General features: G+C 40.7%; 1 protein-coding gene across 1 annotated transcript in view; it reads right to left on the bottom strand.

The window, feature by feature from the left end:
* The window catches only part of kcnq5a (potassium voltage-gated channel, KQT-like subfamily, member 5a), a 198164-nt gene that overhangs the window by 173054 nt on the left and 182 nt on the right, over positions 1 to 24928 (bottom strand). Inside the window, exon 1 of the mRNA XM_072915247.1 lies at positions 24432 to 24928. This exon is cut by the window's right edge and continues 182 nt beyond it. Coding sequence (XP_072771348.1) covers positions 24432 to 24766 — 335 coding nt within the window. The 5' untranslated portion in view covers positions 24767 to 24928. The remainder of the gene's footprint in view (positions 1 to 24431) is intronic.

Below are 24928 nucleotides of genomic sequence, written 5' to 3'. Positions count from 1 at the left end.
ATGTTTTCCCCTAAAGTGTAGTGGATGCAGCTTATATACTCTATAGTCCGGAAAATACGATATATCTATCTGTGCTCTGCAAGTTGGCTTTCTGGAAGATAAGTATGGATCAAACATCGATATAAAAAACAATATATCGATTATATTGATACTCAAAAAAAGAAAACATTCGATTTAAGAACGGCAGACTTTATATGAAGTTCAGCACTTTTAATGACAAGGATGTTAACTGTTTTCTGTCTGCCCGTCTGTGACGTCGTCAAAACAAAAATGGCGTATAACTACAGTGGTCGAGAAAGGTCATACTCAACACAAAAGCCACACGATAACATCATTACTTTCAGCTGAAGCACAATTGCAAAAGACACAAAAAAATAAAAACGACAACACTATAATATAACAACTTCACTTTAAAACACAAAGAAGGCTACGGACAAAACGGAAGTTGATTTTTTTTTAAAGGGGAACATTATCACAATTTCAGAATGGTTAAAACCATTAAAAATCAGTTCCCAGTGGCTTATTTTATTTTTCGAAGTTTTTTTCAAAATTTTACCCATCACGCAATATTCCTAAAAAAAGCTTCAAAGTGCCTGATTTTAACCATCGTTATATACACCTGTCCATTTTCCTGTGACGTCACACAGTGATGCCAACACAAACAAACATGGCGCATAGAACAGCAAGCTATAGCGACATTAGCTCGGATTCAGACTCGGATTTCAGCGGCTTAAGCGATCCAACAGATTACGAATGTATTGAAACGGATGGTTGTAGTGTGGAGGCAGGTAGCGAAAACGAAATTGAAGAAGAAACTGAAGCTATTGAGCCATATCGGTTTGAACCGTATGCAAGCGAAACCGACGAAAACGACACGACAGCCAGCGACACGGGAGAAAGCGAGGACGAATTCGGCGATCGCCTTCTAACCAACGATTGGTATGTGTTTGTTTGGCATTAAAGGAAACTAACAACTGTGAACTAGGTTTACAGCATATGAAATACATTTGGCAACAACATGCACTTTGAGAGTGCAGACAGCCCAGTTTTCATCAATTAATATATTCTGTAGACATACCCTCATCCGCACTCTTTTCCTGAAAGCTGATATGTCCAGTATTGGAGTTGATGTCAGCAGGCCAGGGAAGCTAGGGTCGATATTCTTCTCTTGATCATCTTCGGTGGCATAAGGGACGGTGTGAGCCAAGACATCCAGGGGGTTTAGCTCGCTCGCCAACTGCCGCCATTGCTTGCCGTGCTACCGAGGTCCTTTGTCCCTGAATTGCTCACACACTCCGGCAGATTCAATGGGGGTCTGGCGGCAGATTTCTTTGACTTTATCGTTGGAAATGCATCTGCTTTGAGTGTCGCAAGATATCCACACATTCTTGCCATCTCTGTCGTAGCATAGCTTTCGTCGGTAAAGTGTGCGGAACAAACGTCCAATTTCTGGCCACTTTTGCATCTTTGGGCCACCGGTGCAACTTGAATCTGTCCCTGTTCGTGTTGTTACACCCTCCGACAACACACCGACGAGGCATGATGTCTCCAAGGTACGGAAAACAGTCAAAAAAACGGAAAATAACAGAGCTGATTTGACTCAGTGTTTATAATGTGTTTGAGAAAATGTCGGATTGCTTCCCGATGGGACGTCACATTGTGACGTCATCGCTCCGAGAGCGAATAATAGAAAGGCGTTTAATTCACCAAAATTCACCCATTTAGAGTTCGGAAATCGGTTCAAAAAATATATGGTCTTTTTTCTGCAACATCAAGGTATATATTGACGCTTACATAGGTCTGGTGATAATGTTCCCCTTTAAAGTAGGAAAAACATTTTTTTTTTTTATGACTTAAAACGTGGTCACACTTTACGTACTTTACCAGCTTCTTTAATTACACCCTCAGGCCAGTTGGTCCGCGTGCTGCCGAAACGTGTCTGCAGCATCTTTATGATGTTCCGTGTTAATTAACATGAGATTAGTAGCAGATCAAACCACTGCTCATTTAATTTGAAAAGTTTGCACTTAATTTCTCAGATAACTTTACTGCTAATTCACCCAGAAGAGATGTTGCTTCCACTTTATTTTTTATATTATTTTTGTATTATTTTTATGTTAAAAAACAGAAGCAAAAGTAGAAGGTAAATCTACTGTTAAAATGTTAGTGACTGTACTTTTATTGAAAATGTCTTGAATGTTGAAAATGAGAACAGAAAAAGTTTTCCTCTTGTTTATTCAACCTAAAGTGTTGATTGAACTTTAGTCCAATAAGATGTGAATGCATTAATTTGCCATTAATTGTAGTTTACTTGCTTGTTTACGTCTAAAATTAATTTATACATAATTCCCTTACGAGAAATAACAGGAAACTTGACCTGCATTGTTCGCTATCCAGTATTACGCAAGGCGACTCGGTAAAGAATCTGGGTATTATCTTCGACCCAACTCTCACACATTAAGAGTGTTACTAAAACGGCCTTCTTTCATCTCCGTAATATCGCTAAAATTTGTTCTATTTTATCCACTAGCGACGCTGAGATCATTATTCATGCGTTCGTTACGTCTCGTCTTGATTACTGTAACGTATTATTTTCGGGTCTCCCTATGTCTAGCATTAAAAGATTACAGTTGGTACAAAATGCTGCTGCTAGACTTTTGACAAGAACAAGAAAATTTGATCATATTACGCCTATACTGGCTCACCTGCACTGGCTTCCTGTGCACTTAAGATGTGACTTTAAGGTTTTACTACTTATGTATAAAATACTACACGGTCTAGCTCCATCCTATCTTGCCGATTGTACTGTACCATATGTCCCGGCAAGAAATCTGCGTTCAAAGAACTCTGGCTTATTAGTGATTCCCAGAGCCCAAAAAAAGTCTGCGGGCTATAGAGCGTTTTCTATTGGGGCTCCAGTACTATGGAATGCCCTCCCGGTAACAGTTAGAGATGCTACCTCAGTAGAAGCATTTAAGTCCCATCTTAAAACTCATTTGTATACTCTAGCCTTTAAATAGACCCCCTTTTTTAGACCAGTTGATCTGCCGTTTCTTTTCTTTTCTCCTCTGCTCCCCCCTATCCCTTGTGGAGGGGGAGACACACAGGTCCGGTAGCCATGGATGAAGTGCTGGCTGTCCAGAGTCAAAACCCGGGAATATCTCTGCGCTGCTGACCCGTCTCCGCTCGGGATGGTTTCCTGCTGACCCACTATGGACTGGACTCTCACTATTATGTTGGATCCACTATGGACTGGACTCTCACTATTATGTCGGATCCACTCGACATCCATTGCATTTGGTCTCCCCTAGAGGAGAGGGGTTACCCACATATGCGGTCCTCTCCAAGGTTTCTCATAGTCATTCACATCGACGTCCCACTGGGGTGAGTTTTTCCTTGCCCTTATGTGGGCTCTGTACCGAGGATGTCGTTGTGGCTTGTGCAGCCCTTTGAGACACTTGTGATTTAGGGCTATATAAATAAACATTGATTGATTTATTTCACACACACTGCTTGATTTTTTTAATTTTTTTTTTTGCAAAAAATGTAATGAATCTATTTAAACTAACTGAATTATTTAAAAATATATACATATATTGTCCCTAAATCGTATCGGCAACCACAAGTGTTACCATATCTGAGTAATTGTGTAGAAATATGGGGAAATAACTACAAAAGTACACTTCATTCATTAACTGTGTTACAAAAAAGATCAGTTAGAATAATGCATAATGTTGGATATAGAGAACATACAAACCCTTTATTTATTAAATCAAAGATACTGAAATTCCACGACATAGTGAATTTGCAAACAGCTAAAATTATACACAAAACAAACTATAACCTGCTACCCAAGAATATACAACAATTCTTCTCAAAAAAAAGAGGAGAAATATAATCTTAGAGAAAAAATGTATTTTAAAACATTTGTATGCACGTACAACACTTAAGACCTTCAGTATATCAGTATGTGGAATTAAATGATGAAATGGATTAAGCAAAGCAATCAAACAATGTACTAATATGATCCACTTCAAGAAACTCTTCAAACTTAAAGTGTTTACAAAGTACAAAGAAGAAGAACCATGATAAACATTCTGAATTTATTTCATCCATCCATTCATTCATTCTCAAAATAATCTTACTCATCTCATCATATGAAATATAACTCACTTCACCAATTATTATTTATTTATTTATTTTTATTGTGATTACTCATGGAGTATATTGTGAATAAATTGAGAACAGGAAGTGAACAAAAGTTTTAGCAACTGTTATGTAAAAGAAAAGGGGTAAGATTAAATAAGCTCTGCTTCTTCCTACTCCTTTTCGAACATGCTGGAAAGAGAAACTGGAAATTGTGATGTATCATGTTGTATGCTTGCATGTTCGAAATAAACAAACAATTTCAGGATCGAGTAGAATCGTTGTTAAAACAACAACAATGACCGTACTTAGATAAAATCATGGACCAGTTAGCGCTAGCTAGCTTAACTGCTAACATGAATACAAGAGACATTAACGTATTTCCCCATGAAGAAATGACATACCCCGATCAAAAACTCAGATAAAAACATTACTGTTTGAGCAACAAAGGTATTCAATTGTACACATTGAACGTACAGGCAGAGTGACCCATCTTTAATCGTCACATTGTTATGTACATGTACACTGTACATTTTAAGCTTTATTATGACATGTTTTGAAATTATTATCAACTACGGATGAATGAGATGGGCTTTCTGCAAAAAAAAAAACATTGATTAAAATTTTTTTACGAATGCTAAATGTATTGATTATTTTTAATAAATAAGCAAGAATTTCTTCAATGATGCTTTTTGTTTTTTTTAACATTAGATATTTAGTGTAGAATAAAAAATAAAAAACATTTTAGAATCAAGCCGCAATATAATTAATAGTGAGAATTAGGGATGTCCGATAATATCGGACTGCCGATATTATCGGCCGATAAATGCTTTAGAATGTAATATCGGAAATTATCGGTATCGGTTTCAAAATTATCGGTATCGGTTTCAAAAAGTAAAATTTATGACTTTTTAAAACGCCGCTGTGTCCACGGACATAGGTAGAAGTACGGAGCGCCAATAAACCTTAAAGGGGAACATTATCACCAGACCTATGTAAGCATCAATATATACCTTGACGTTGCAGAAAAAAGACCATGTATTTTTTAAACCGATTTCCGAACTCTAAATGGGTGAATTTTGGCGAATTAAATGCCTTTCTATTATTCGCTCTCGGAGCGATGACGTCACAACGTGACGTCACATCGGGAAGCAATATGCCATTTTCTCACTTTCGTCGGTGTGTTGTCGGAGGGTGTAACAACACGAACAGGGACGGATTCAAGTTGCACCAGTGGCCCAAAGATGCGAAAGTGGCAAGAAATTGGACGAAATTTGTTCAAAATACGAGGCTGTGGGGAAAGCCGACGAAATGGTCAGTCGTTTGTTCCGCACACTTTACCGACGAAAGCTTTGCTACGACAGAGATGGCAAGAATGTGTGGATATCCTGCGACACTCAAAGCAGATGCTGACATCAACTCCAAAACTGGACAGATCAGCTTTCAGGAAAAGAGAGCGGATGAGGGTATGTCTACAGAATATATTAATTGATGAAAACGTTATTCATTACTCACGGTTTACATAAATTATTATACATAACTGTGTTTACCAATAATTTAGCTTAAAAACTATTTTTTTTTTCAATCATTCGAGTACATTCGGGTAGTCTTGTGTAATGCAGTATTTTGTGTCTATTTAGGTATGGTTAACCTAAGTGCTGAAATCGTGGAAAAATATATGTTCTTAGCGCGCCTGAAATTGGGCTGTCTGCACTCTCAAAGTGCATGTTGTTGCCAAATGTATTTCATATGCCGTAAACCTAGTTCATAGTTGTTAGTTTCCTTTAATGCCAAACAAACACATACCAATCGTTGTTTAGAAGGCGATCGCCGAATTCGTCCTCGCTTTCTCCCGTGTCGCTGGCTGTCGTGTCGGTTTCGCTTGCATACGGTTCAAACCGATATGGCTCAATAGCTTCAGTTTCTTCTTCAATTTCGTTTTCGCTACCTGCCTCCACACTACAACCATCCGTTTCAATACATGTGTAATCTGTTGAATCGCTTAAGCCGCTGAAATCTGAGTCTGAATCCGAGCTAATGTCGCTATACCCTGCTGTTCTATCCGCCATGTTTGTTTGTATTGGCATCACAGTGTGACGTCACAGGAAAATGGACGGGTGGTTAAAATCAGGCACTTTGAAGCTTTTTTTAGGGATATTGCGTGATGGGTAAAATTTTGAAAAAAACTTCGAAAAATAAAATAAGCCACTGGGAAGTGATTTTTAATGGTTTTAACCCTTCTGAAATTGTGATAATGTTCCCCTTTAAAGGCACTGCCTTTGCGTGCCGGCCCAGTCACATAATATCTACGGCTTTTCACACACACACAAGTGAATGCAATGCATACTTGGTCAACAGCCATACAGGTCACACTGAGGGTGGCCGTATAAACAACGTTAACACTGTTACAAACAAACAAGAATGACAAACACATTTCGGGAGAACATCCACACCGTAACACAACATAAACACAACAGAACAAATACCCAGAACCCCTTGCAGCGCTAACTCTTCCGGGACGCTACAATATACACCCCCCCTACCTCACCTCAACCCCGCCCCACCCAACGCCGCATGTCCCAAATTCCAAGATGCTGTTTTGAGGCATGTTAAAAAAAATAATGCACTTTGTGACTTCAATAATAAATATAGCAGTGCCATGTTGGCATTTTTTTCCATAACTTGAGTTGATTTATTTTGGAAAACCTTGTTACATTGTTTAATGCATCCAGCGGGGCATCACAACAAAATTAGGCATGATAATGTGTTAATTCCACGACTGTATATATCGGTGTCGGTTGATATCGGAATCGGTAATTAAGAGTTGGACAATATCGGAATATCGGCAAAAAAGCCATTATCGGACATCTCTAGTGAGAATAGCGAAGGGGTGTGTTTACTTCCTGGATGCACTGATTGTATATAGAAGGTATACACTATGAGGGATGAGATGATACTTCACAGTACACTCACACACACACACACACACAATTTAATACTACTGTATGAGTGTATATCAGTAAATATGTGTGACATGTTTACAAGCAGCGAGGCCTAAATCCGATCGGTCGTGACTTGACTAATTGTTTAATAGAAAGTGCATGTTGTTGTTTTTCCCCTCGCAGACTCACGCACAATCCAAATCAGACAACTTTCACACCGAGCTCGGGGCGTCTCCGCTGCAGACCTTTTCCCACAGCGGCTCCACGGTCCAAGTCTGAGGCCTGTGAAGTGCCGGCTTGCTCACGCGAGGCTTAATGTTTCGTTCAGCCTGTGCAGCTGACAGCTTGTTGACCTTCTCGTCCACATGTGCTGCTGGGAGCTTCCAGTCTTACATAAGACAAATGTTGGACACTGTGGAGGCGCAACTTCGCTCGGGAATTGTCTAAATGCCGTGAGATGAGCAGATTTTTTTCATGACTTCCACCAAGCGCAAGTTGGGAGGTAATGTTTTTTTTATTTGACAGCAATTGTTCTGTATGTTTCCTTGTTTGTGCGTGTACAACCACCACAATCATTTGACATCAATTATTGGATTCCCTCAAATAGTGTCTGGGGCCGTTTATTGACACAACTGTTATGTTTTTCCAGAACAGTTGTTTGTTTAAACCAACATTTTTTCCACTCTGATACATTCCGAATCGGGATGCTTTAATTCTTTTTTTCCAAACCAATACAGATCACTTCCTGCTTTTCAAGACCGATACCTATAACAATTTTTTATGTAGAATTAAGCGATTACGTTTCCATGAACTAAATTAGTCAGATTTTTCAAATAATATAAATGTATTTTCACAGCTACATGTGAAGTCCCAGTGTCTATGCACACTCTCTAATGGGACTATTGGTCATACACCGTGTGCCTCCCGTACACTGGGGGGCGCCGATTTCTATTTAGCACTGATCAATGATATCACACCAAGGCAGGTCAATTTAGAAACTGTATTGGATTTCATCATGTCAGTGTGAACAGTGCAATTCTGAATTTTTCATATCCGACTCAGGCCTCTTTCGTACCATGAATTGATTAACGTGGACCCCAACTTAAACAAGTTGAAAAACTTATTCGGGGGTTACCATTTAGTGGTCAATTGTACGCAATATGTACTGTACTGTGCAATCTACTAATAAAAGTCTCAATCAAGCAGTGGTGTGCGGTGAGGTTGATGGCTGGTGAGGCACTGACTTCATCACAGTCAGATTTACAAACATATGAACCCTAAAGAGTATCTTATTCACCATTTGATTGGCAGCAGTTAACGGGTTATGTTTAAAAGCTCATACCAGCATTCTTCCCTGCTTGGCACTCAGCATCAAGGGTTGGAATTGGGGGTTAAATCACCAAAAATTATTGCCGGGCGCGGCGCCGCTGCTGCCCACTGCTCCCCTCACCTCCCAGGGGGTGATCAAGGGATGGGTCAAATGCAGAGGACAAATTTCACCACACCTATTGTGTGTGTGACAATCATTGGTACTTTAACTAAACTTTAACTTTACACATACAAACTGTAGCACACAAAAAAGCACATTTAATTAAAAAAAACGTTATGGTCTTACCTTTACTTATAAGTGCGGGAACAGTGGTGTTCGTGTTGAAGGAGTTGTGAATGAATGAAATATGAAATCCGTGCTGCAGTCTGCAGGTGTACCTAATGTTGTGTCCCTGCAGTCGTTCACGGCTCCTCCGGCGCGAGCATTGTTGTTTTTGCACTTTTTGGCTTCTTGTTAAGTGACTTTTTTTTGGGTGGATTCGGTCTTGCACGTGGAGGGTTTGGGTGTGGGCTTTGGTTGGTGTGGCGCTCCCGTCGGAGGGTGCATTCTGAATGGGGGTGCATTAACCGGCACCAGGAGGCGGTATTACTGCGAGCCTCACACAGTGCGTCTTCGCAGCAGTTTTATGATTGCTCAGCACAAGAAATACTTTACACACATACAGGTGTTGACAAAATACACTGTACATTATATACCTCAGCTAACTAAACTATGGAAATGTATAATATAATTCATATAGCAATACGGTCTCACTGCACAGCAGGCCAGCAGTTAGCCGAGTCCGCAATCCATGTTGAGGCACAACTGAGTGACGTGCCTCAACTGGCTGCTGATCACCGCACCGTCTCTTTTCAGTAGTTGAACGGCAAATGTGAAAATTCTGCGATTTTGAATAAAAATAATCTAAAACTGGTGAAGATAAATGGAAAATAACTTTATAGTATAATCACTGAATACATATAACAATTTAATACATTTTTTTCCTTTTTACATTTTTTTTCTTTCCATGATGGCAGGTGAGGCGGGGCCTCACCTGCCTCCAGTGACCGCACGTCACTGCAATCAAGTATGTATAGGAGGGTTGCATGTGACGTCACATCCGTCTTAATTCACACGGTGGTCAAGCAGCTTGAGCGTAGCAGCATTAAAACAGAGAGGGAGTTTGAAAAGAAAATGTGGTATTTCTGTTCTGTTCTTCAGTGTTCCAATCATTCAAATACAGAGATAGGAAATAGCTTTCATAGAGTCCCGAAAGAAGCAGTTGATAAAGGTAATAAAGTCAGGAAAAAATTAAAGCACGTCGAAGGAAAAATATCACTTTCATCATCTTGTGGAATACAATCGGACCGTGCTTGTGTCTGCAGTGAACACTTTGTAAAATGTTTGTTTGAACATTTGATTTGTTTGAGAAACTTTCTGTGATCCAATCCAGTTTATTCTCTACTATATTAGTAGTGTTTGAGAGTTGAATTAAACGTAAAGAAACAAGAGATCGCATTAGTTTGTGTTCTTTTGTGGTTGATATGCCTAAATATAACTAGGAAGACCTGCTTGTGCAAATAAACTAACGTCACGTTAAGTCCTAGTAATAAATACTGTGATTGTTTGTCCAATCAACAGTATTATAATTCTCGATTTTAATAACAGAAACTAAAAGTTTAGTTGTTGTTGTGCAGGAAAGCCAAGTGCTTTATTAGGTGCAGATGACCACATTATGGCGTCTTTGTGCTATTTGTTAGCATCAAGAAAATATCCTTAATAGTATTAGTAAACTAGATGAATAAATCTCTCGTAGCTCAACAGTATATACTAAATCTTGATATCGCTAGCAAAGATTCATGCTGAACAACAGGGACATCTATAGCTAAATAATGAGACAAAATATACTTTACATCATAAAAACAACTGCAGACATGAATTGTAGATGACTAATATTTGTAGCAGGAAATCAACTGCAAACAAACGTATCCTTTTTCTCATTAGCGCCACGATCACAGCAGCACTCGTTATTTCAATCAAATACGTACCGATGCACAAATAAGTTCAACTTTGTCTTTCACCGATTAATGTTTAATTTGTGGACCCCTCAGATACATGATGTGCCTCCAATCTTTTCTTCTCTTAATACCTTGTCAAATGAAGTGGGGTAGCAGTAACCTCTTGGTGTTGTATGTCTTTATTTTAATTTTTATAGATATATTTTTTTCTTAAGAGTGTAAAATCCACTCTATTCCATTTAAAATATTTTTTCTGTGATCGTTTTAATATTTGCCTCTAAACCTTTCAAAATGAGCTCAAATCTTTGGGTAAATAAACAGTAGCCTAATGGCACTTAGACCATTGCCTGAAACCCGGAAGTGTCCGGATGTGCCACTAGGTCACGTGATTGCAACCCACCAATTGCTTGGAATTTACTGACGTCAATATGCGTGGTGGTCAAGCTAGCTCTGTTCTCAATGGGTACGAGGTGCCATTAAGCCTTTCTTGAAGGAAAAAAGCCCTATGATTGGGTTGTTTTCGGCTGTACGAATCGTTCAAATCGCGGAAAGGATAAACATTTCTTCAGAGTTCCTCGAGAGGTAATCAAAAAGGGTGGAAGAGTGCAAAATTTTACGAAACGCAGAACGCAGAAAAGCAGCTCACACAGGGGAGCAGAGTCGAAGAGTTTGCAGTGATCACTATTTCAGACGGAATAAGAAACTAAAGGTTTCTCATTGTCCCATTGGGTTGAGTTTTTCCTTGCCCTGATGTGGGATCTGAGCCGAGGATGTCGTTGTGGCTTCTGCAGCCCTTTGAGAAACTCGTGATTTTGGGCTATATAAATAAACATTGATTGATTGATTGATTGATTGACGACCGAATTTTCGGTGCATCACTTGTCAATAGTGCGCGAATAATAGGCGATTATGTAATCAATTGAATGTATATTTTGATTCCGAAGAAATGGCAATTGTTAAAGGACCGGAATTGACGCTGTTGGCGCATTTGCTTACATTTGAGTTGAAAAATAAAGCTCCCTTAGATCCACGCTGATTGAAAGATTACAACCCTCCCAAATATATTACACTATATACATCCATTCATGCATTATATTACTTTCATTTACTTTCACGTAAAAAAACCCACTTATTTTTAAGGTGTTGCGACTTTTATTTTATTTTGTAGTAGTCGTCACTTCCCCTTGGTCAATTTCCTTTGTTTCACATTTCACATTCTTTGCCTTGTAATATACAGTACCTGCTTCAGTCACCGCCTGCTGCCACCTTGTGGTTTGTATTCTCAGTTTTCCTCTTGTGGTGCAGTTCACTTTGCACTTACTACATTTATCCTTCGTCCTCGAGTTCCTGTGTTCCCCTTGTGGGCGGAGTTGTGAGACGTGCACAGCTGCTTCCAATTATCCCTAGGGCTACTTAAGCAGCACCTTGACAGCTGGATGGCACTTCGCGATTCCACTTCTCAGCTCTCCACGCCAGATGATTATGCTTAGAGTATTCTTGTACTTGCTATCTTGGCAATTCCCAGTGCCATCCAGCTTGGTGTTGTTTTTGTAGTTTGCACGTCCTGCTACTCCAACCCAAGTTTAGTTTATTTTTGTATATAGTAGTTTTTGTATTTTCCACGGTGCACATTTAGCTTTCTCTTTTTTGGCACAGTTTGGATTGCTTTTGTGAGTACAATTCCCCATTAAAATAACTGTTTTACTCACCGTCCGTCTGCATCCTTGGGTTCCTCTCTACTGTGTTGCACAGCATTGTGACAGAATCGCCGAGTCATCCATAGAACCCGCAGACGAGAATCCTATTCGGTTGGCTCTCAGGACTCATTGCGAGCAAATAAGCCATCACGAACAGATTTTGTCGAACCTGACAACGCTTGTGCAGGAAATGCACACACGCATGTTTGTCCATCACCCGATCAGAGGCAGCTCAACTTACAGCTGGAACCTCTTGTTCCTCTGTTGCCTCGACATCGGGTTTTCCTACCCAAGAGCCCAGCATACCACATCCGCCCAGGTATGAGGGGGACTTTGGACAATGCAGATTTTCTTTATACCACTGCTCCTTAGTGTTTGCACAGCAGCCTCAGTCGTACACGACGGACTCCGCCCGTGTGGCACGCTGGGCTATAGAGGTATGTGAGAGCAAACCAGAACTTTGTTCCAGCCTACCCCTGTTTTCTGCTGAGCTGCGCAGCATTTTTGATCACCCTGTGAAGGAACTAGAGGCAGGCAGCCAACTCCTCGCTCCTTGCCAGGGGTCCTCCTCTGTAGTCGACCACTCAATTTCCTTCCGGATCCTGGCGGCGCAGAGTGGCTGGGGGGAGAGAGCATTGCGAGGAATATTCCTGGCCAGTCTTAGCCTCCGCATCCAAGACGAGCTGGCTGCCCGCGACAAGACCCAGACCCTCGAGGAGCTAATTTCGCTGTCAATACGCTTGGACAACCGCCTACAAGAGCGACACGCCCAGAAGGGGGTGGATCCTATGTCCGCCAGATGTCAATCATCTGCCTGGTTCACGCAATCGCAGTCCAAACCTCAGGGTCTGTCGTTTCGGCCTTCTGACTGCGGTGCCTCGGTGGAGGTGGTAGTGGGGGCCGTGTCCATGCAGCTGGGTGGCAGCCGCCTGTCATCAGCGGAGAGGAGTCGTCGGCTGAAGTTGCTGTACAGTGGAGCTGCGGACCACGTCATCGCTCGCTGTCCTGCGCGCCCTACTAGGGACCGTTCAGTTTCCACCAGAGATCTTCCTCGGGAGAGATTACCTGCTCCTGCGGCGACATCTGGATCTTTTTCGCTGGTGGGAAGACTCCAAGTGGAAGGTACTATGTCATGAGGGGGGTTTTGTGGGGGTCTTGTCCTATTAAGGCACTAACTGACTCAGGGGCGGATGAGAACATTATTGACAGTGGGCTTGTTGAGACCTTAAAGATCCCTACTGTGGATGTTGAATGTATTGAGAATGTTAGTTCAATTGACGGGCACCACTTGGCTAATATTACTCATCAGACACACGCCACATCTCTCCTTATTTCTGGTAATCACCGTGAGGAGGTTAATTTTTTTATAATGCCTTCTCATTCGGCACTTTTAGTTCTTGGACTTCCATGGTTGTGACGTCACAGTCCCAGCGTAGATTGGACCACACTTAAAATTACAAAGTCATTCTTCCAACTCAACAGCCCACTGATCTTTCATTGATTCCTGAAGAATATAATTTGCTTAGTAATGTTTTTTGTAAAGACGTTGCTACCCCCCCACGGCCCGTACGACTGTGCCATTGACCTCCTTCCAGGGTCTCCACTACCTGCTTCGCCGGACACATTCGTTCCTCTTCCGCTTTTGTGGCAACTGGGTTCTTTTTTGTTAAGAAGAAGGATGGTGGGTTGCGACCCTGTATAGACTACCGTTCCCTTAACAAAATTACTGTTAAAAATAAATACCCTCTTCCACTGCTGGTGTATTCGCTTACTCCTCTGCATGGTGCGGTAGTATTTACTAAACTGGATTTACGTAGCGCGTATCACCTTGTGCGTATATGTGAAGGCGATGAATGGAAAACTGCTTTTAACACCCCTCTTGGCCACTTTGAGTATTGCGTCATGCCGTGCGGCCTGACAAATTCTCCTGGTGTTTTTCAGTGTTTAAATAATGATGTTCTCCGCGACATGATAGGCCATTTTGTGGCAGTCTACTTGGATGACATACTTATCTTTTCACACTCCATTGAACTACACCATCAGCAAGTCTGTTTGGTCTTGCAGAGACATTTGGAAAACCGTTTATTTGTTAAACCCCAAAAAGTGCACTTTTCATTCTCCCAGTGTCGTTTTTGGGGTTGATTGTGGAGAGGGGGCAGGTTAAGCCAGACCTAGCTAAGGTCCAAGCTTTGGTAGACTGGCCAACGTCGTCCTCCAGGAAGCTGCTGCAAAGGTTTCTGGGGTTTGCAGACTTTTACCGACATTTTATTAGAGACTTCAGTAAAGTAGCTCAACCTTTAAATAGATTAACGTCCTTTAAGGTTCCTTTTGTGTGGTCTTCGGAGGCTGACCAGGCTTTTCGACACCTTAAATCCCTTTTTACCTCCGCTCCAGTGTTAGTTCACTCTAATCCTGATCTCCCATTTTTTTCAGAGGTAGACGCATCTGACACCGGGGTAGGGGCTGTTTTGTCCCAGCATTCCAGTTCCGATCTGAAGCTGCAACTCTGCGTCGCCTACTCCAAACGCCTTTCACCTGCATAAAGGAACTATGATATCGGGAACTGAGAGCTTCTGGCAGTGGTCCTCGCCCTACAAGAATGGAGGCACTGGCTGGAGGGTGCTAAACACCCCTTTATCATTTATACAGATCATCGGAACCTAGCCTACCTCTGCTCTGCCCAACATCTCAATCCCTGCCAGTCTCAGTGGTCCCCTATTCCTCACAAGACTTGACTTCTTTATCACCTTTCACCCTGGTTCACTCAAAAGAAAATCTGATGCTTTGTCAAAAACGTTCTCTCCCCCAACAGAAGATACTCTCCCAGAGACCATCCTTCCCCAGTCCCCAGTCTTTTAGTTTTGTCACCGTTCAGACCATTCGATGAAAGTTTAAGTCTTGGCGGAGGCTGTAATTTCACAAATTTTTAACGCACCAAAGGAAAAAAAAATATACGTTTCGTTCGAGAACTGCAAAGAAAAGCTTACTCGGCATCCTATCCATATACATTACCACCATCATATCTGACCAGTAGGAAGGTGTTTAGGCTGAAATTGGCTCTCGCATCACGTGGCTGACAGCGCCTTGATTCGTTTAAAGCTCTTGCGCGCGGGCTGACGCATTACTTGCAATTCTCTTCCGGAACGCTAAGGGGCAGTGTCTCCTAAGTGAGCAACGACTGCAGTCAGACGAGCCATTTCCCTTCTTGTGCGGTCGGGAGCCATTACGACCGCAACATCTTGCCGCCGTCGTTGGCACAGGAACTAATCATTCAGAAATGTAAGTTTACTTTTAATGTACATTTCTCTCATAAACCGGAGGAAAATATGTTGATGAAGTTGGACTGTGCCACACCTGAACGAGTCACGACAGAGGATGCTAATGGGGTGTTCAGGACGTGGGTACACCAAAGAGCTATGTAATTAAAAACTAAAATATATAAACAAAACTGTTGAATAACAATTTTTAGGGACCGCAATGTCCCTTTGGGACAGAGGACCCTATTGTAATTGTAAGGTTTTATTATTATTATTCCGCCGCCTCTTTGAGCTGTAATTTGACCCCCTTAACATGCTTCAAAACTCACCATATTTGACACACACATCAGGACTGGCGAAAATTGCCATCTAATAAAAAAAACAAACCCCAAAACTCAAAATTGCGCTCTAGCGCCCCCTAGGAAAAAACACAGACAAAACTGCTTGTAACTTCCGGTAGGAATGTCGTAGAGACATGAAACAAAAACCTCTATGTAGGTCTGACTTAGACCTAGATTTCATACATTGACATCCTTCAACAGGAAGTTGGCAATTTCCCCTTCAAATCAAAAGTTTAGTAAAAACTGTCACTTTTGCCTCTTTGAGCTGTAATTTGACCCCCTTAACATGCTTCAAAACTCACCAAACTGGACACACACATCAGGACTGGCAACAATTGCAATCTAATAAAAAAACAAAACTCCAAAACTCAAAATTACACTCTAGCGCCCCCCCAGGAAGAAAACACCGACACAACTGCTCCTAGGAAGAAAACTCAGACAAAACTGCCTGTAACTTCCAGTAGGTAGGAATGTCTTATAGACATGAAACAAAAACCTCTATGTAGGTCTCACTTAGACCTACATTTCATATATTGACAACCCCCATCAAAAATCAACAGGAAGTTTGCAATCCCCCCTTCAAAACAAAAGTTTTGTAAAAACCGGTCACCTTTTTTCAAACATTATCTCCTCTGAGCGTGTTTGTCGTGTCGGCTTCAAACTAGCACAGGAGAGAGATTGAACCCTTCTGATTAAAAGTTGACCAAAGAGTTTTAATTACTGCTCCGGTTTGGATTTTATGTGCCGTCAAAGTCGGTCCCGTCCATCGCTGCTTGCAGCTTTAATTTTTATTGATGTGCAAACTTTTTGTGCAAATCAAGAATCACTGCAAACAACAACACAACAAGCTGCAAACAACACACATACTAGGGGGGCTAAAAAAAGAATCGAATCACATCCAAATGACAATTGTTGCCTTAATTATTCCAATTCTAAATCGATTCATCATTTATGACAATCTTTTTTTTATTTTTTAATCACACTTTTTCTTCCCCCAGATAGCGAATTTGGGGATTTAAAAACATTACACTTTTATTGATCTTATTATCAGTGTTGATACAGCTGCTTTTATTAAGTTTTGTTTTTCCTTTTTTTTAGTAGTGTATTAATAAGTATTGTGTTTGTATGTCTTTCTAATTGCCTTGTAAATTTCTAGAAGTATTGTAAAGCTGGAGCTGCTATATTTTCTTTTATTACATGGATTAACATTCTGTAATTTTTGTAAATGAAACTTTCAAAATAAGTCGGCGAATGTGAGTGTGAATGTTGTCTGTCTATCTGTGTTGGCCCTGCGATGAGTTGGTGACTTGTCCAGGGTGTACCCCGCCATCCGCCCGAATGCAGCTGAGATAGACAACAACACCCCCGCAAACTCGAAAGGGACAAGCGGTAGGAAATGGATGGATGGATGGATTTTTAGGCCAACACTGCACATATAAGTCTTACATCAGCAGCCAAGATGAACTTTTGTAACCTGTAACTTGTTATTTGATTCATCATAATTCAAATACCAAAATAACATATCAGTGAGAATCGTTTTAATTTGAGAATGGATTGTGAATCGAATCGTCACGCCAAAAATCTAATCATAAGGTGCCCAATTATTCCCACCTCCGTATTTATTTTCAGATTGCAGTTTGCATGTGTTCTCAGTTTGTAGCTTTCTCTCATGCAATAATTACCGCAAGGTTGCGGTTGATTGCGTAATCCCAGGATGCAGAGAAGGCAGTTGATGTGCAATTCCTTTATTATTAGCTACCAAGCAGTGTATAAAAAAACAAGAGTACCACCTTAGGAGAAACAATCAACCGCGGGTGAGAATGCAAAAGAAAGCACCAGAGCATGAGCATGAAAAGAAACGCAAAACATAACTATCATATTTTCCGAACTTTCAGAAGAAAAAAAGATCTATATATTAGCCGCACCAGACCCTAAACCATAGATATATAAGTTTTGAAATTAGTTATTTATACAGAAACATTTTGTCAACGTTTATTTACATACCTTAATTGTTTCCAAACAGTGTCTGTAACACGGCAGTAAAAGGGATGATAAAACAAAACAGAAGTCATCGTAATCGATCCACTAGCTGCAGAAGCTAGCTCTCCAATCAGCTAAACAGACTCAATAACTCCATGGTGACATTTTGGTGAATTTACTGAGGAATTTGTGAAACTGAAATAATACAAACAGAATGCCATTTGAGGTTAATAATACTAACACAGACACTCGTAAACGTGCTAGTATATTCGCTAATGCTAACTGCGCTAGCTTGATTACATTACGATAGCGCGTACAAATATGCATGAAAACACTCCTACACACATGGGACGGTTTTGTAAGGAAGAATTGTTTTAGTTGTATTGTAAAACTTATAGCTTGAAGTGATGAATGAAGAATCCATACGAGTAGAAACGTTACTAGACAAAACGGCACTTCTACTTCCGGTTGAAAGCACTACATGACAGGACACTGCAGCACATGCGGTGAGTGAACTCGTCCCAAAGATAGCGCCATAGCACAAACAACAACACACCTTTTCAGTGTGTTTGCCTGAGTTTTTTTTTTTCAACTATTTGCATTATGGCAAATTGTCACAATGGGGGTCGCAGCTAGCTGCGGGGTTGTTCTTCCAACGCAAAAGAGACAGCTCCGGACGACAGCGTGAAGGTAGGCTTGGATTTATTGACATAAATCACTCACTACCACAAAACACAAAAATACAACCAAAAAAGGCTAGTGTGCCTAAAACATAAGAAGCTGCTAATTAACAAAAACTAGGACATGGACATGGAAACTTACTCTGTCCAAACGAGACATGAACCGGTGTGACATAACGACAATGCAGGCAGAACGAGTGATGAACAAAGGTAAGCTTAAGTAACATTGACATGATTGGTGACAGGTGTGTGTGAGTCCAAACGTGGAACAGGTGAAACTAATGGGTAACCATGGAAACCAAAACAAACTCAAACAAGGAAGTGAAACCAGGAACTAAGGAAGTCCAAAACTAACAGCATAACTAAACAAAACATGATCCGGACCACAGATCATGACACAAATAGTTTCCTTAAAATAGCCGCACTGTTTTATAAACCGCAGGGTTCAAAGTGTAGGAAAAATGTTGCGGCTTATAGTCTGGAATTTACAGCACACCACAAAGGTGTGCATTCAACAATGCACCTGCACTGTCTGACAAACGGCACTGGCAAAAAAGGAGATATGTGTAAATAGGGAGCGAAAATTATGACATGAAATGTTCACAAACAAAGAATGATAAACATGCATCACTTCACAAACAAATGGACAGGCTGGGAGAAAAAAACAGATGCTTTAAAGAAGCAAAATGATGAAAAGGATCCCATTTAATTGTAAACGATGTGTAAAATTGATGATTGGGAGCAGAACACATGCATGAACAATGTGATTATGAGTGGGCTCCACATCACAGGCAGGCCTAATGCCAGGGAGATCAGAGGAGGGGAACCAGAGCAGAGCAACAGGTGGCCAACTTTCTGCAATCAAAAGGGGGTGGATGTCAACAACATCGATGCATGCATTCCAATTTCTGGCAGGAGTCAGCGTCTGACAAAACGCATCGCTGACATCGCCAAGGAAGCCCTCGGCTTAAGGAAGCAGGAGGATATTCAAGACACTCGAAGCGCCAACTGCAACATCTAACATCAAATGGAGGACTGCAAGAAGGAGAAGCACTTGTAGTCAAATATGTCATCCTCCTCATCCACAAGGAAAATGAAAGACACAACTCTATCTGAGAAACTCAGAAGACTTTTTAAAGGGGAACATTATCACCAGACCTATGTAAGCATCAATATATACCTTGATGTTGCAGAAAAAAGACCATATATTTTTTTAACCGATTTCCGAACTCTAAGTGGGTGAAATTTGGCGAATTAAACGCCTTTCTATTATTCGCTCTCGGAGCGATGACGTCACAATCCGCCATTTTCTCACTTTCGTCGGTGTGTTGTCGGAGGGTGTAACAACACGAACAGGGACGGATTCAAAATTGCACCAGTGGCCCAAAGATGCGAAAGTGGCAAGAAATTGGACGTTTGTTCCGCACACTTTACCGACGAAAGCTATGCTACGACAGAGATGGCAAGAATGTGTGGATATCAACTCCAAAACTGGACAAATCAGCTTTCAGGAATAGAGAGCGGATGAGGGTATGTCTACAGAATATATTAATTGATGAAAACTTTATTCATTACTCGCGGTTTTACGTAAATTATTATACATAAATTGTGTTTACCAATAATTTAGCTTAAAAACATTTATTTTTTTCAATCATTCGAGTACATTCGGGTAGTCTTGTGTAATGCAGTATTTTGTGTCTAAGTAGGTATGGCTAACCTGAGTGCTGAACTTGTGGAAAAATATATGTTCTTAGCGTGCCTGAAATGGGCTGTCTGCACTTTCAAAGTGCATGTTGTTGCCAAATGTATTTCATATGCTGTAAACCTAGTTCATAGTTGTTAGTTTCCTTTAATGCCAAACAAACACATACCAATCGTTGGTTAGAAGGCGATCGCCGAATTCATCCTCGCTTGCTGTTCTATCCGCCATGTTTGTTTGTGTTGGCATCACTGTGTGACGTCACAGGAAAATGGACGGGTGTATATAACGATGGGCACTTTGAAGCTTTTTTTAGGGATATTGCGTGATGGGTACAATTTTGAAAAAAACTTTGAAAAATAAAATAAGCCACTGGGAACTGATTTTTAATGGTTTTAACCCTTCTGAAATTGTGATAATGTTCCCCTTTAACCAACACAGCATCCCAGTACACTTCACACCAGGCAACACCCTTAGACAGAGACTGGTGCATCCTAAAGACCGGACACCCCACACCCACAAAAACAATCTGGTGTATGTTATCCAGTGTAATGATGAATGCACTGATTCATATATTGGGGAAACAAAACAACCACTATCAGAACAACCCTTCTATCAAACAACTTCAATGGGCGACATTGATAGGAGTGGAGCAACAGAGCCAATTAAGCAATTCACTAATTAGTTTAACATATTCCTTATTTCCTTACTGCTCCTTATTTCATCCTTTCTTTAACATTGCATGAACTGTTTCAACACCTTCCTTTCCTTACTCACAAATCAAGTGAACCAAAGTTAAATGGGAAAATATAGGCAAGCGCAATATTGTTAGTCTGAACATGTGAAATATATGGTGTAAATGAATAAATACACTCTGCTTCTTCCTACTCCTTTTCAGACATGTTGACTTGTGCAAAATGTTTCGTGGAACTTGTTAGCGATGTCTGAAGCAAAATAAACCGAATAGTATTTTAACATGATTGGGGGCTGAGAGCCCCTAATGTTCACCTGGTTGTTTGTTAAAGTGGACATAACACAAGTGTGTTATTGTTTTAGTGTCAAAGATAGAAAAACGTGTACTCACACAAAAGCGTGGTAGACTCCCTGGGTCTTTCCAGTTTCAACATTGTATTTTTCTTGTAGAATTTTGGTTGGGAAATGACCAAATTTCAATGGTCAAATCAACGTCAGAACCTGACATTGATTAAACGTTGTCAAAACGCATGTTGTTTCAACGTTATTGTTTGAGTTGCTCAACGTCAGGACCTAATTCAACAAGTTCTCAACGTTGTTTCAATGTCTTGTGCCTGCTGCGAGGTAAGAAATGTTGGTTTCGCTTAATAAATGTGATCGGTATCAGTATCGACCGATCATACTCATGGATGATCAATATCAGCAGCATAAAACCCTGATCAGAACATGCCTTGTATCAAATAACTTCAATGGGCGACATTGATAGGAGTGGAGCAACAGAGCCAATTAAGCAATTAACTAATTAGTTTAACATATTCCTTATTTCCTTACTATTCCTTATTTAATCCTTTCTTTAACATTGCATGAACTGTTTCAACACCTTAATTTCCATCCTCACACATCAGGTGAACCAAAGTTGAATGGAAAAATGTAGGCAAGCGCAATATTGTTAGTCTCAACATGTGAAATATTTGGTGTAAATGAATAAATACACTCTGCTTCTTACTACTCCTTTTCAGACATGTTGACTTGTGCAAAATGTTTCGTGGGACTTGTTAGGGATGTCTGAAGCAAAATAAACCCAATAGTATTTTAACTTAATTGGGGGCTGAGCGCCCCTAAAGTTCACCTTCTACAACCGGCCCTGGTTGTTTGTTAAAGTGGACATAACACAAGTGTGTTATTGTTTTAGTGTCGAAGATAGAAAAACGTGTACTCACACAAAAGCGTGGTAGACTCCCTGGGTCTTTCCAGTTTCAACATTGTATTTTTGTTGTAGAATTTTGGTTGGGAAATGACCAAATTTCAATGGTCAAATCAACATCAGAACCCGACATTGATTAAACATTGTCAAAACGCATGTTTCAACGTTATTGTTTGAGTTGCTCAATATCAGGACCTAATTCAACAAGTTCTCAACGTTGTTTCAATGTCTTGTGCCTGCTGCGAGGTAAGGAAAGTTGGTTTCGCTTAATAAATGTGATCGGTATCAGTATCGACCGATCGTACTCATGGATGATCAATATCAGCAGCATAAAACCCTGATCAGAACATGCCTTCTATCAAATAACTTCAATGGGCGACATTGATAGGAGTGGAGCAACAGAACCAATTAAGCAATTAACTAACTACTTTAACATATTCATTATTTCCTTACTATTCCTTATTTCCTCCTTTCCTTAACATTGCATGAACTGTTTCAACACCTTAATTTCCTTCCTCACACATCAAGTGAACCAAAGTTAAATGGAAAAATGTAGGCAAGAGCAATATTGTTAGTCTCAACATGTGAAATATATGGTGTAAATGAATAAATACACTCTGCTTCTTACTACTCTTTTTCAGACATGTTGACTTGTGCAAAATGTTTCATGGGACTTGTTAGGGATGTCTGAAGCAAAATAAACCGAGGAGTATTTTAACATGATAAAGTTCACCTCCTACAACCGGCCCTGGTTGTTTGTTAAAGTGGACATAACACAAGTGTGTTATTGTTTTACTGTCAAATATGGAAAAACGTGTACTCACACAAAAGCGTGGTAGACTCCCTGGGTCTTTCCAATTTTAAACATTGTATTTTTCTTGTAGAATTTTGGTTGGGAAATGACCAAATTTCAATGGTCAAATCAACGTCAGAACCCGACTTTGATTAAACATTGTCAAAACGCATGTTTCAACGTTATTGTTTGAGTTGCTCAACGTCAGGACCTAATTCAACAAGTTCTCAACGTTGTTTCAATGTCTTGTGCCTGCTGCGAGGTAAGAAATGTTGGTTTCGCTTAATAAATGTGATCGGTATCAGTATCGACCGATCATACTCATGGATGATCAATATCAGCAGCATAAAACCCTGATCAGAACATGCCTTCTATCAAATAACTTCAATGGGTGACATTGATAGGAGTGGAGCAACAGAGCCAATGAAGCAATTAACTAATTAGTTTAAGATATTCATTATTTCCTTACTATTCCTTATTTCCTCCTTTCCTTAACATTGCATGAACTGTTTCAACACCTTAATTTCCTTCCTCACACATCAAGTGAACCAAAGTTAAATGGAAAAATGTAGGCAAGAGCAATATTGTTAGTCTGAACATGTGAAATATATGGTGTAAATGTATAAATACACTCTGCTTCTTACTACTCCTTTTCAGACATGTTGACTTGTGCAAAATGTTTCGTGGGACTTGTTAGGGATGTCTGAAGCAAAATAAACCGAGGAGTATTTTAACATGATAAAGTTCACCTCCTACAACCGGCACTGGTTGTTTGTTAAAGTGGACATAACACAAGTGTGTTATTGTTTTACAGTCAAATATAGAAAAACGTGTACTCACACAAAAGCGTGGTAGACTCCCTGGGTCTTTCCAATTTTAAACATTGTATTTTTCTTGTAGAATTTTGGTTGGGAAATGACCAAATTTCAATGGTCAAATCAACGTCAGAACCCGACTTTGATTAAACATTGTCAAAACGCATGTTTCAACGTTATTGTTTGAGATGCTCAACGTCAGGACCTAAATTCAACAAGTTCTCAACGTTGTTTCAATGTCTTGTGCCTGCTGCGAGGTAAGAAATGTTGGTTTCGCTTAATAAATGTGATCGGTATCAGTATCGACCGATCGTACTCATGGATGATCAATATCAGCAGCATAAAACCCTGATCAGAACATGCCTTCTATCAAATAACTTCAATGGGCGACATTGATAGGAGTGGAGCAACAGAGCCAATTAAGCAATTAACTAATTAGTTTAACATATTCCTTATTTCCTTACTATTCCTTATTTCATCCTTTCCTTAACATTGCATGAACTGTTTCAACACCTTAATTTCCATCCTCACACATCAAGTGAACCAAAGATAAATGGTTCACTAAATGGAAAAATGTAGGCAAGCCCAATATTGTTAGTCTCAACAAGTGAAATATATGGTGTCAATGAATAAATACACTCTGCTTCTTACTACTCCTTTTCAGACATGTTGACTTGTGCAAAATGTTTCGTGGGACTTGTTAGGGATGTCTGAAGCAAAATAAACCTAATAGTATTTCAACTTGATTGGGGGCTGAGAGCCCCTAAAGTTCACCTCGGCCCTGTTTGTTTGTTAAAGTGGACATAACACAAGTGTGTTATTGTTTTAGTGTTAAAGATAGAAAAAAGTGTACTCACACAAAAGCGTGGTAGACGAACGCCCACTCCCTGGGTCTTTCCAGGACGTTGTACAGGTAGTTCTGGAGCCAGCGGTAGCGCGCGTTCCTGCGGCCGCCCTGCGCGCTGTACGTCAGCGGCTTGCCCAGCAGGCTGAGCCGGGCGCCCTGCTTCATGTCGGCACCGGGCGGACCCAGCCCGTCCCCGATCCGAACCGCGTTGTTCATCATCCTCTGGCCGCACTCGACATCCCTGAGGGGGAAGTTCCGCGCCAGGCGTCCCGGGGAAGTCGTCTTCAGCCAGAGTCCACCGACACCACCAGCGCTCTCGTCGCCGCCGTCGTGACCCCGCGGCATGGCATCACCAGCGCGGGCGTGGAGGGCGCCGGGAGACCGGTGGACGTTCACATGCAAGGAGGTGCGTGGAGACTTTTTAATTGGACAAAAGTGAAAGCGTCTGCTCTCATCTGGCACATTTCAAGTGTCCGCTCCAAACTGTCCGTTGGCACGTGTGCGCGG

The sequence above is a fragment of the Nerophis lumbriciformis genome, linkage group LG02 (assembly GCF_033978685.3).
Source record: "Nerophis lumbriciformis linkage group LG02, RoL_Nlum_v2.1, whole genome shotgun sequence".
NCBI lineage: Eukaryota > Metazoa > Chordata > Actinopteri > Syngnathiformes > Syngnathidae > Nerophis > Nerophis lumbriciformis.
The sequence above is the reverse complement of the archived record's forward strand: the minus strand, read 5'-3'. Positions and strand labels throughout refer to the sequence as shown.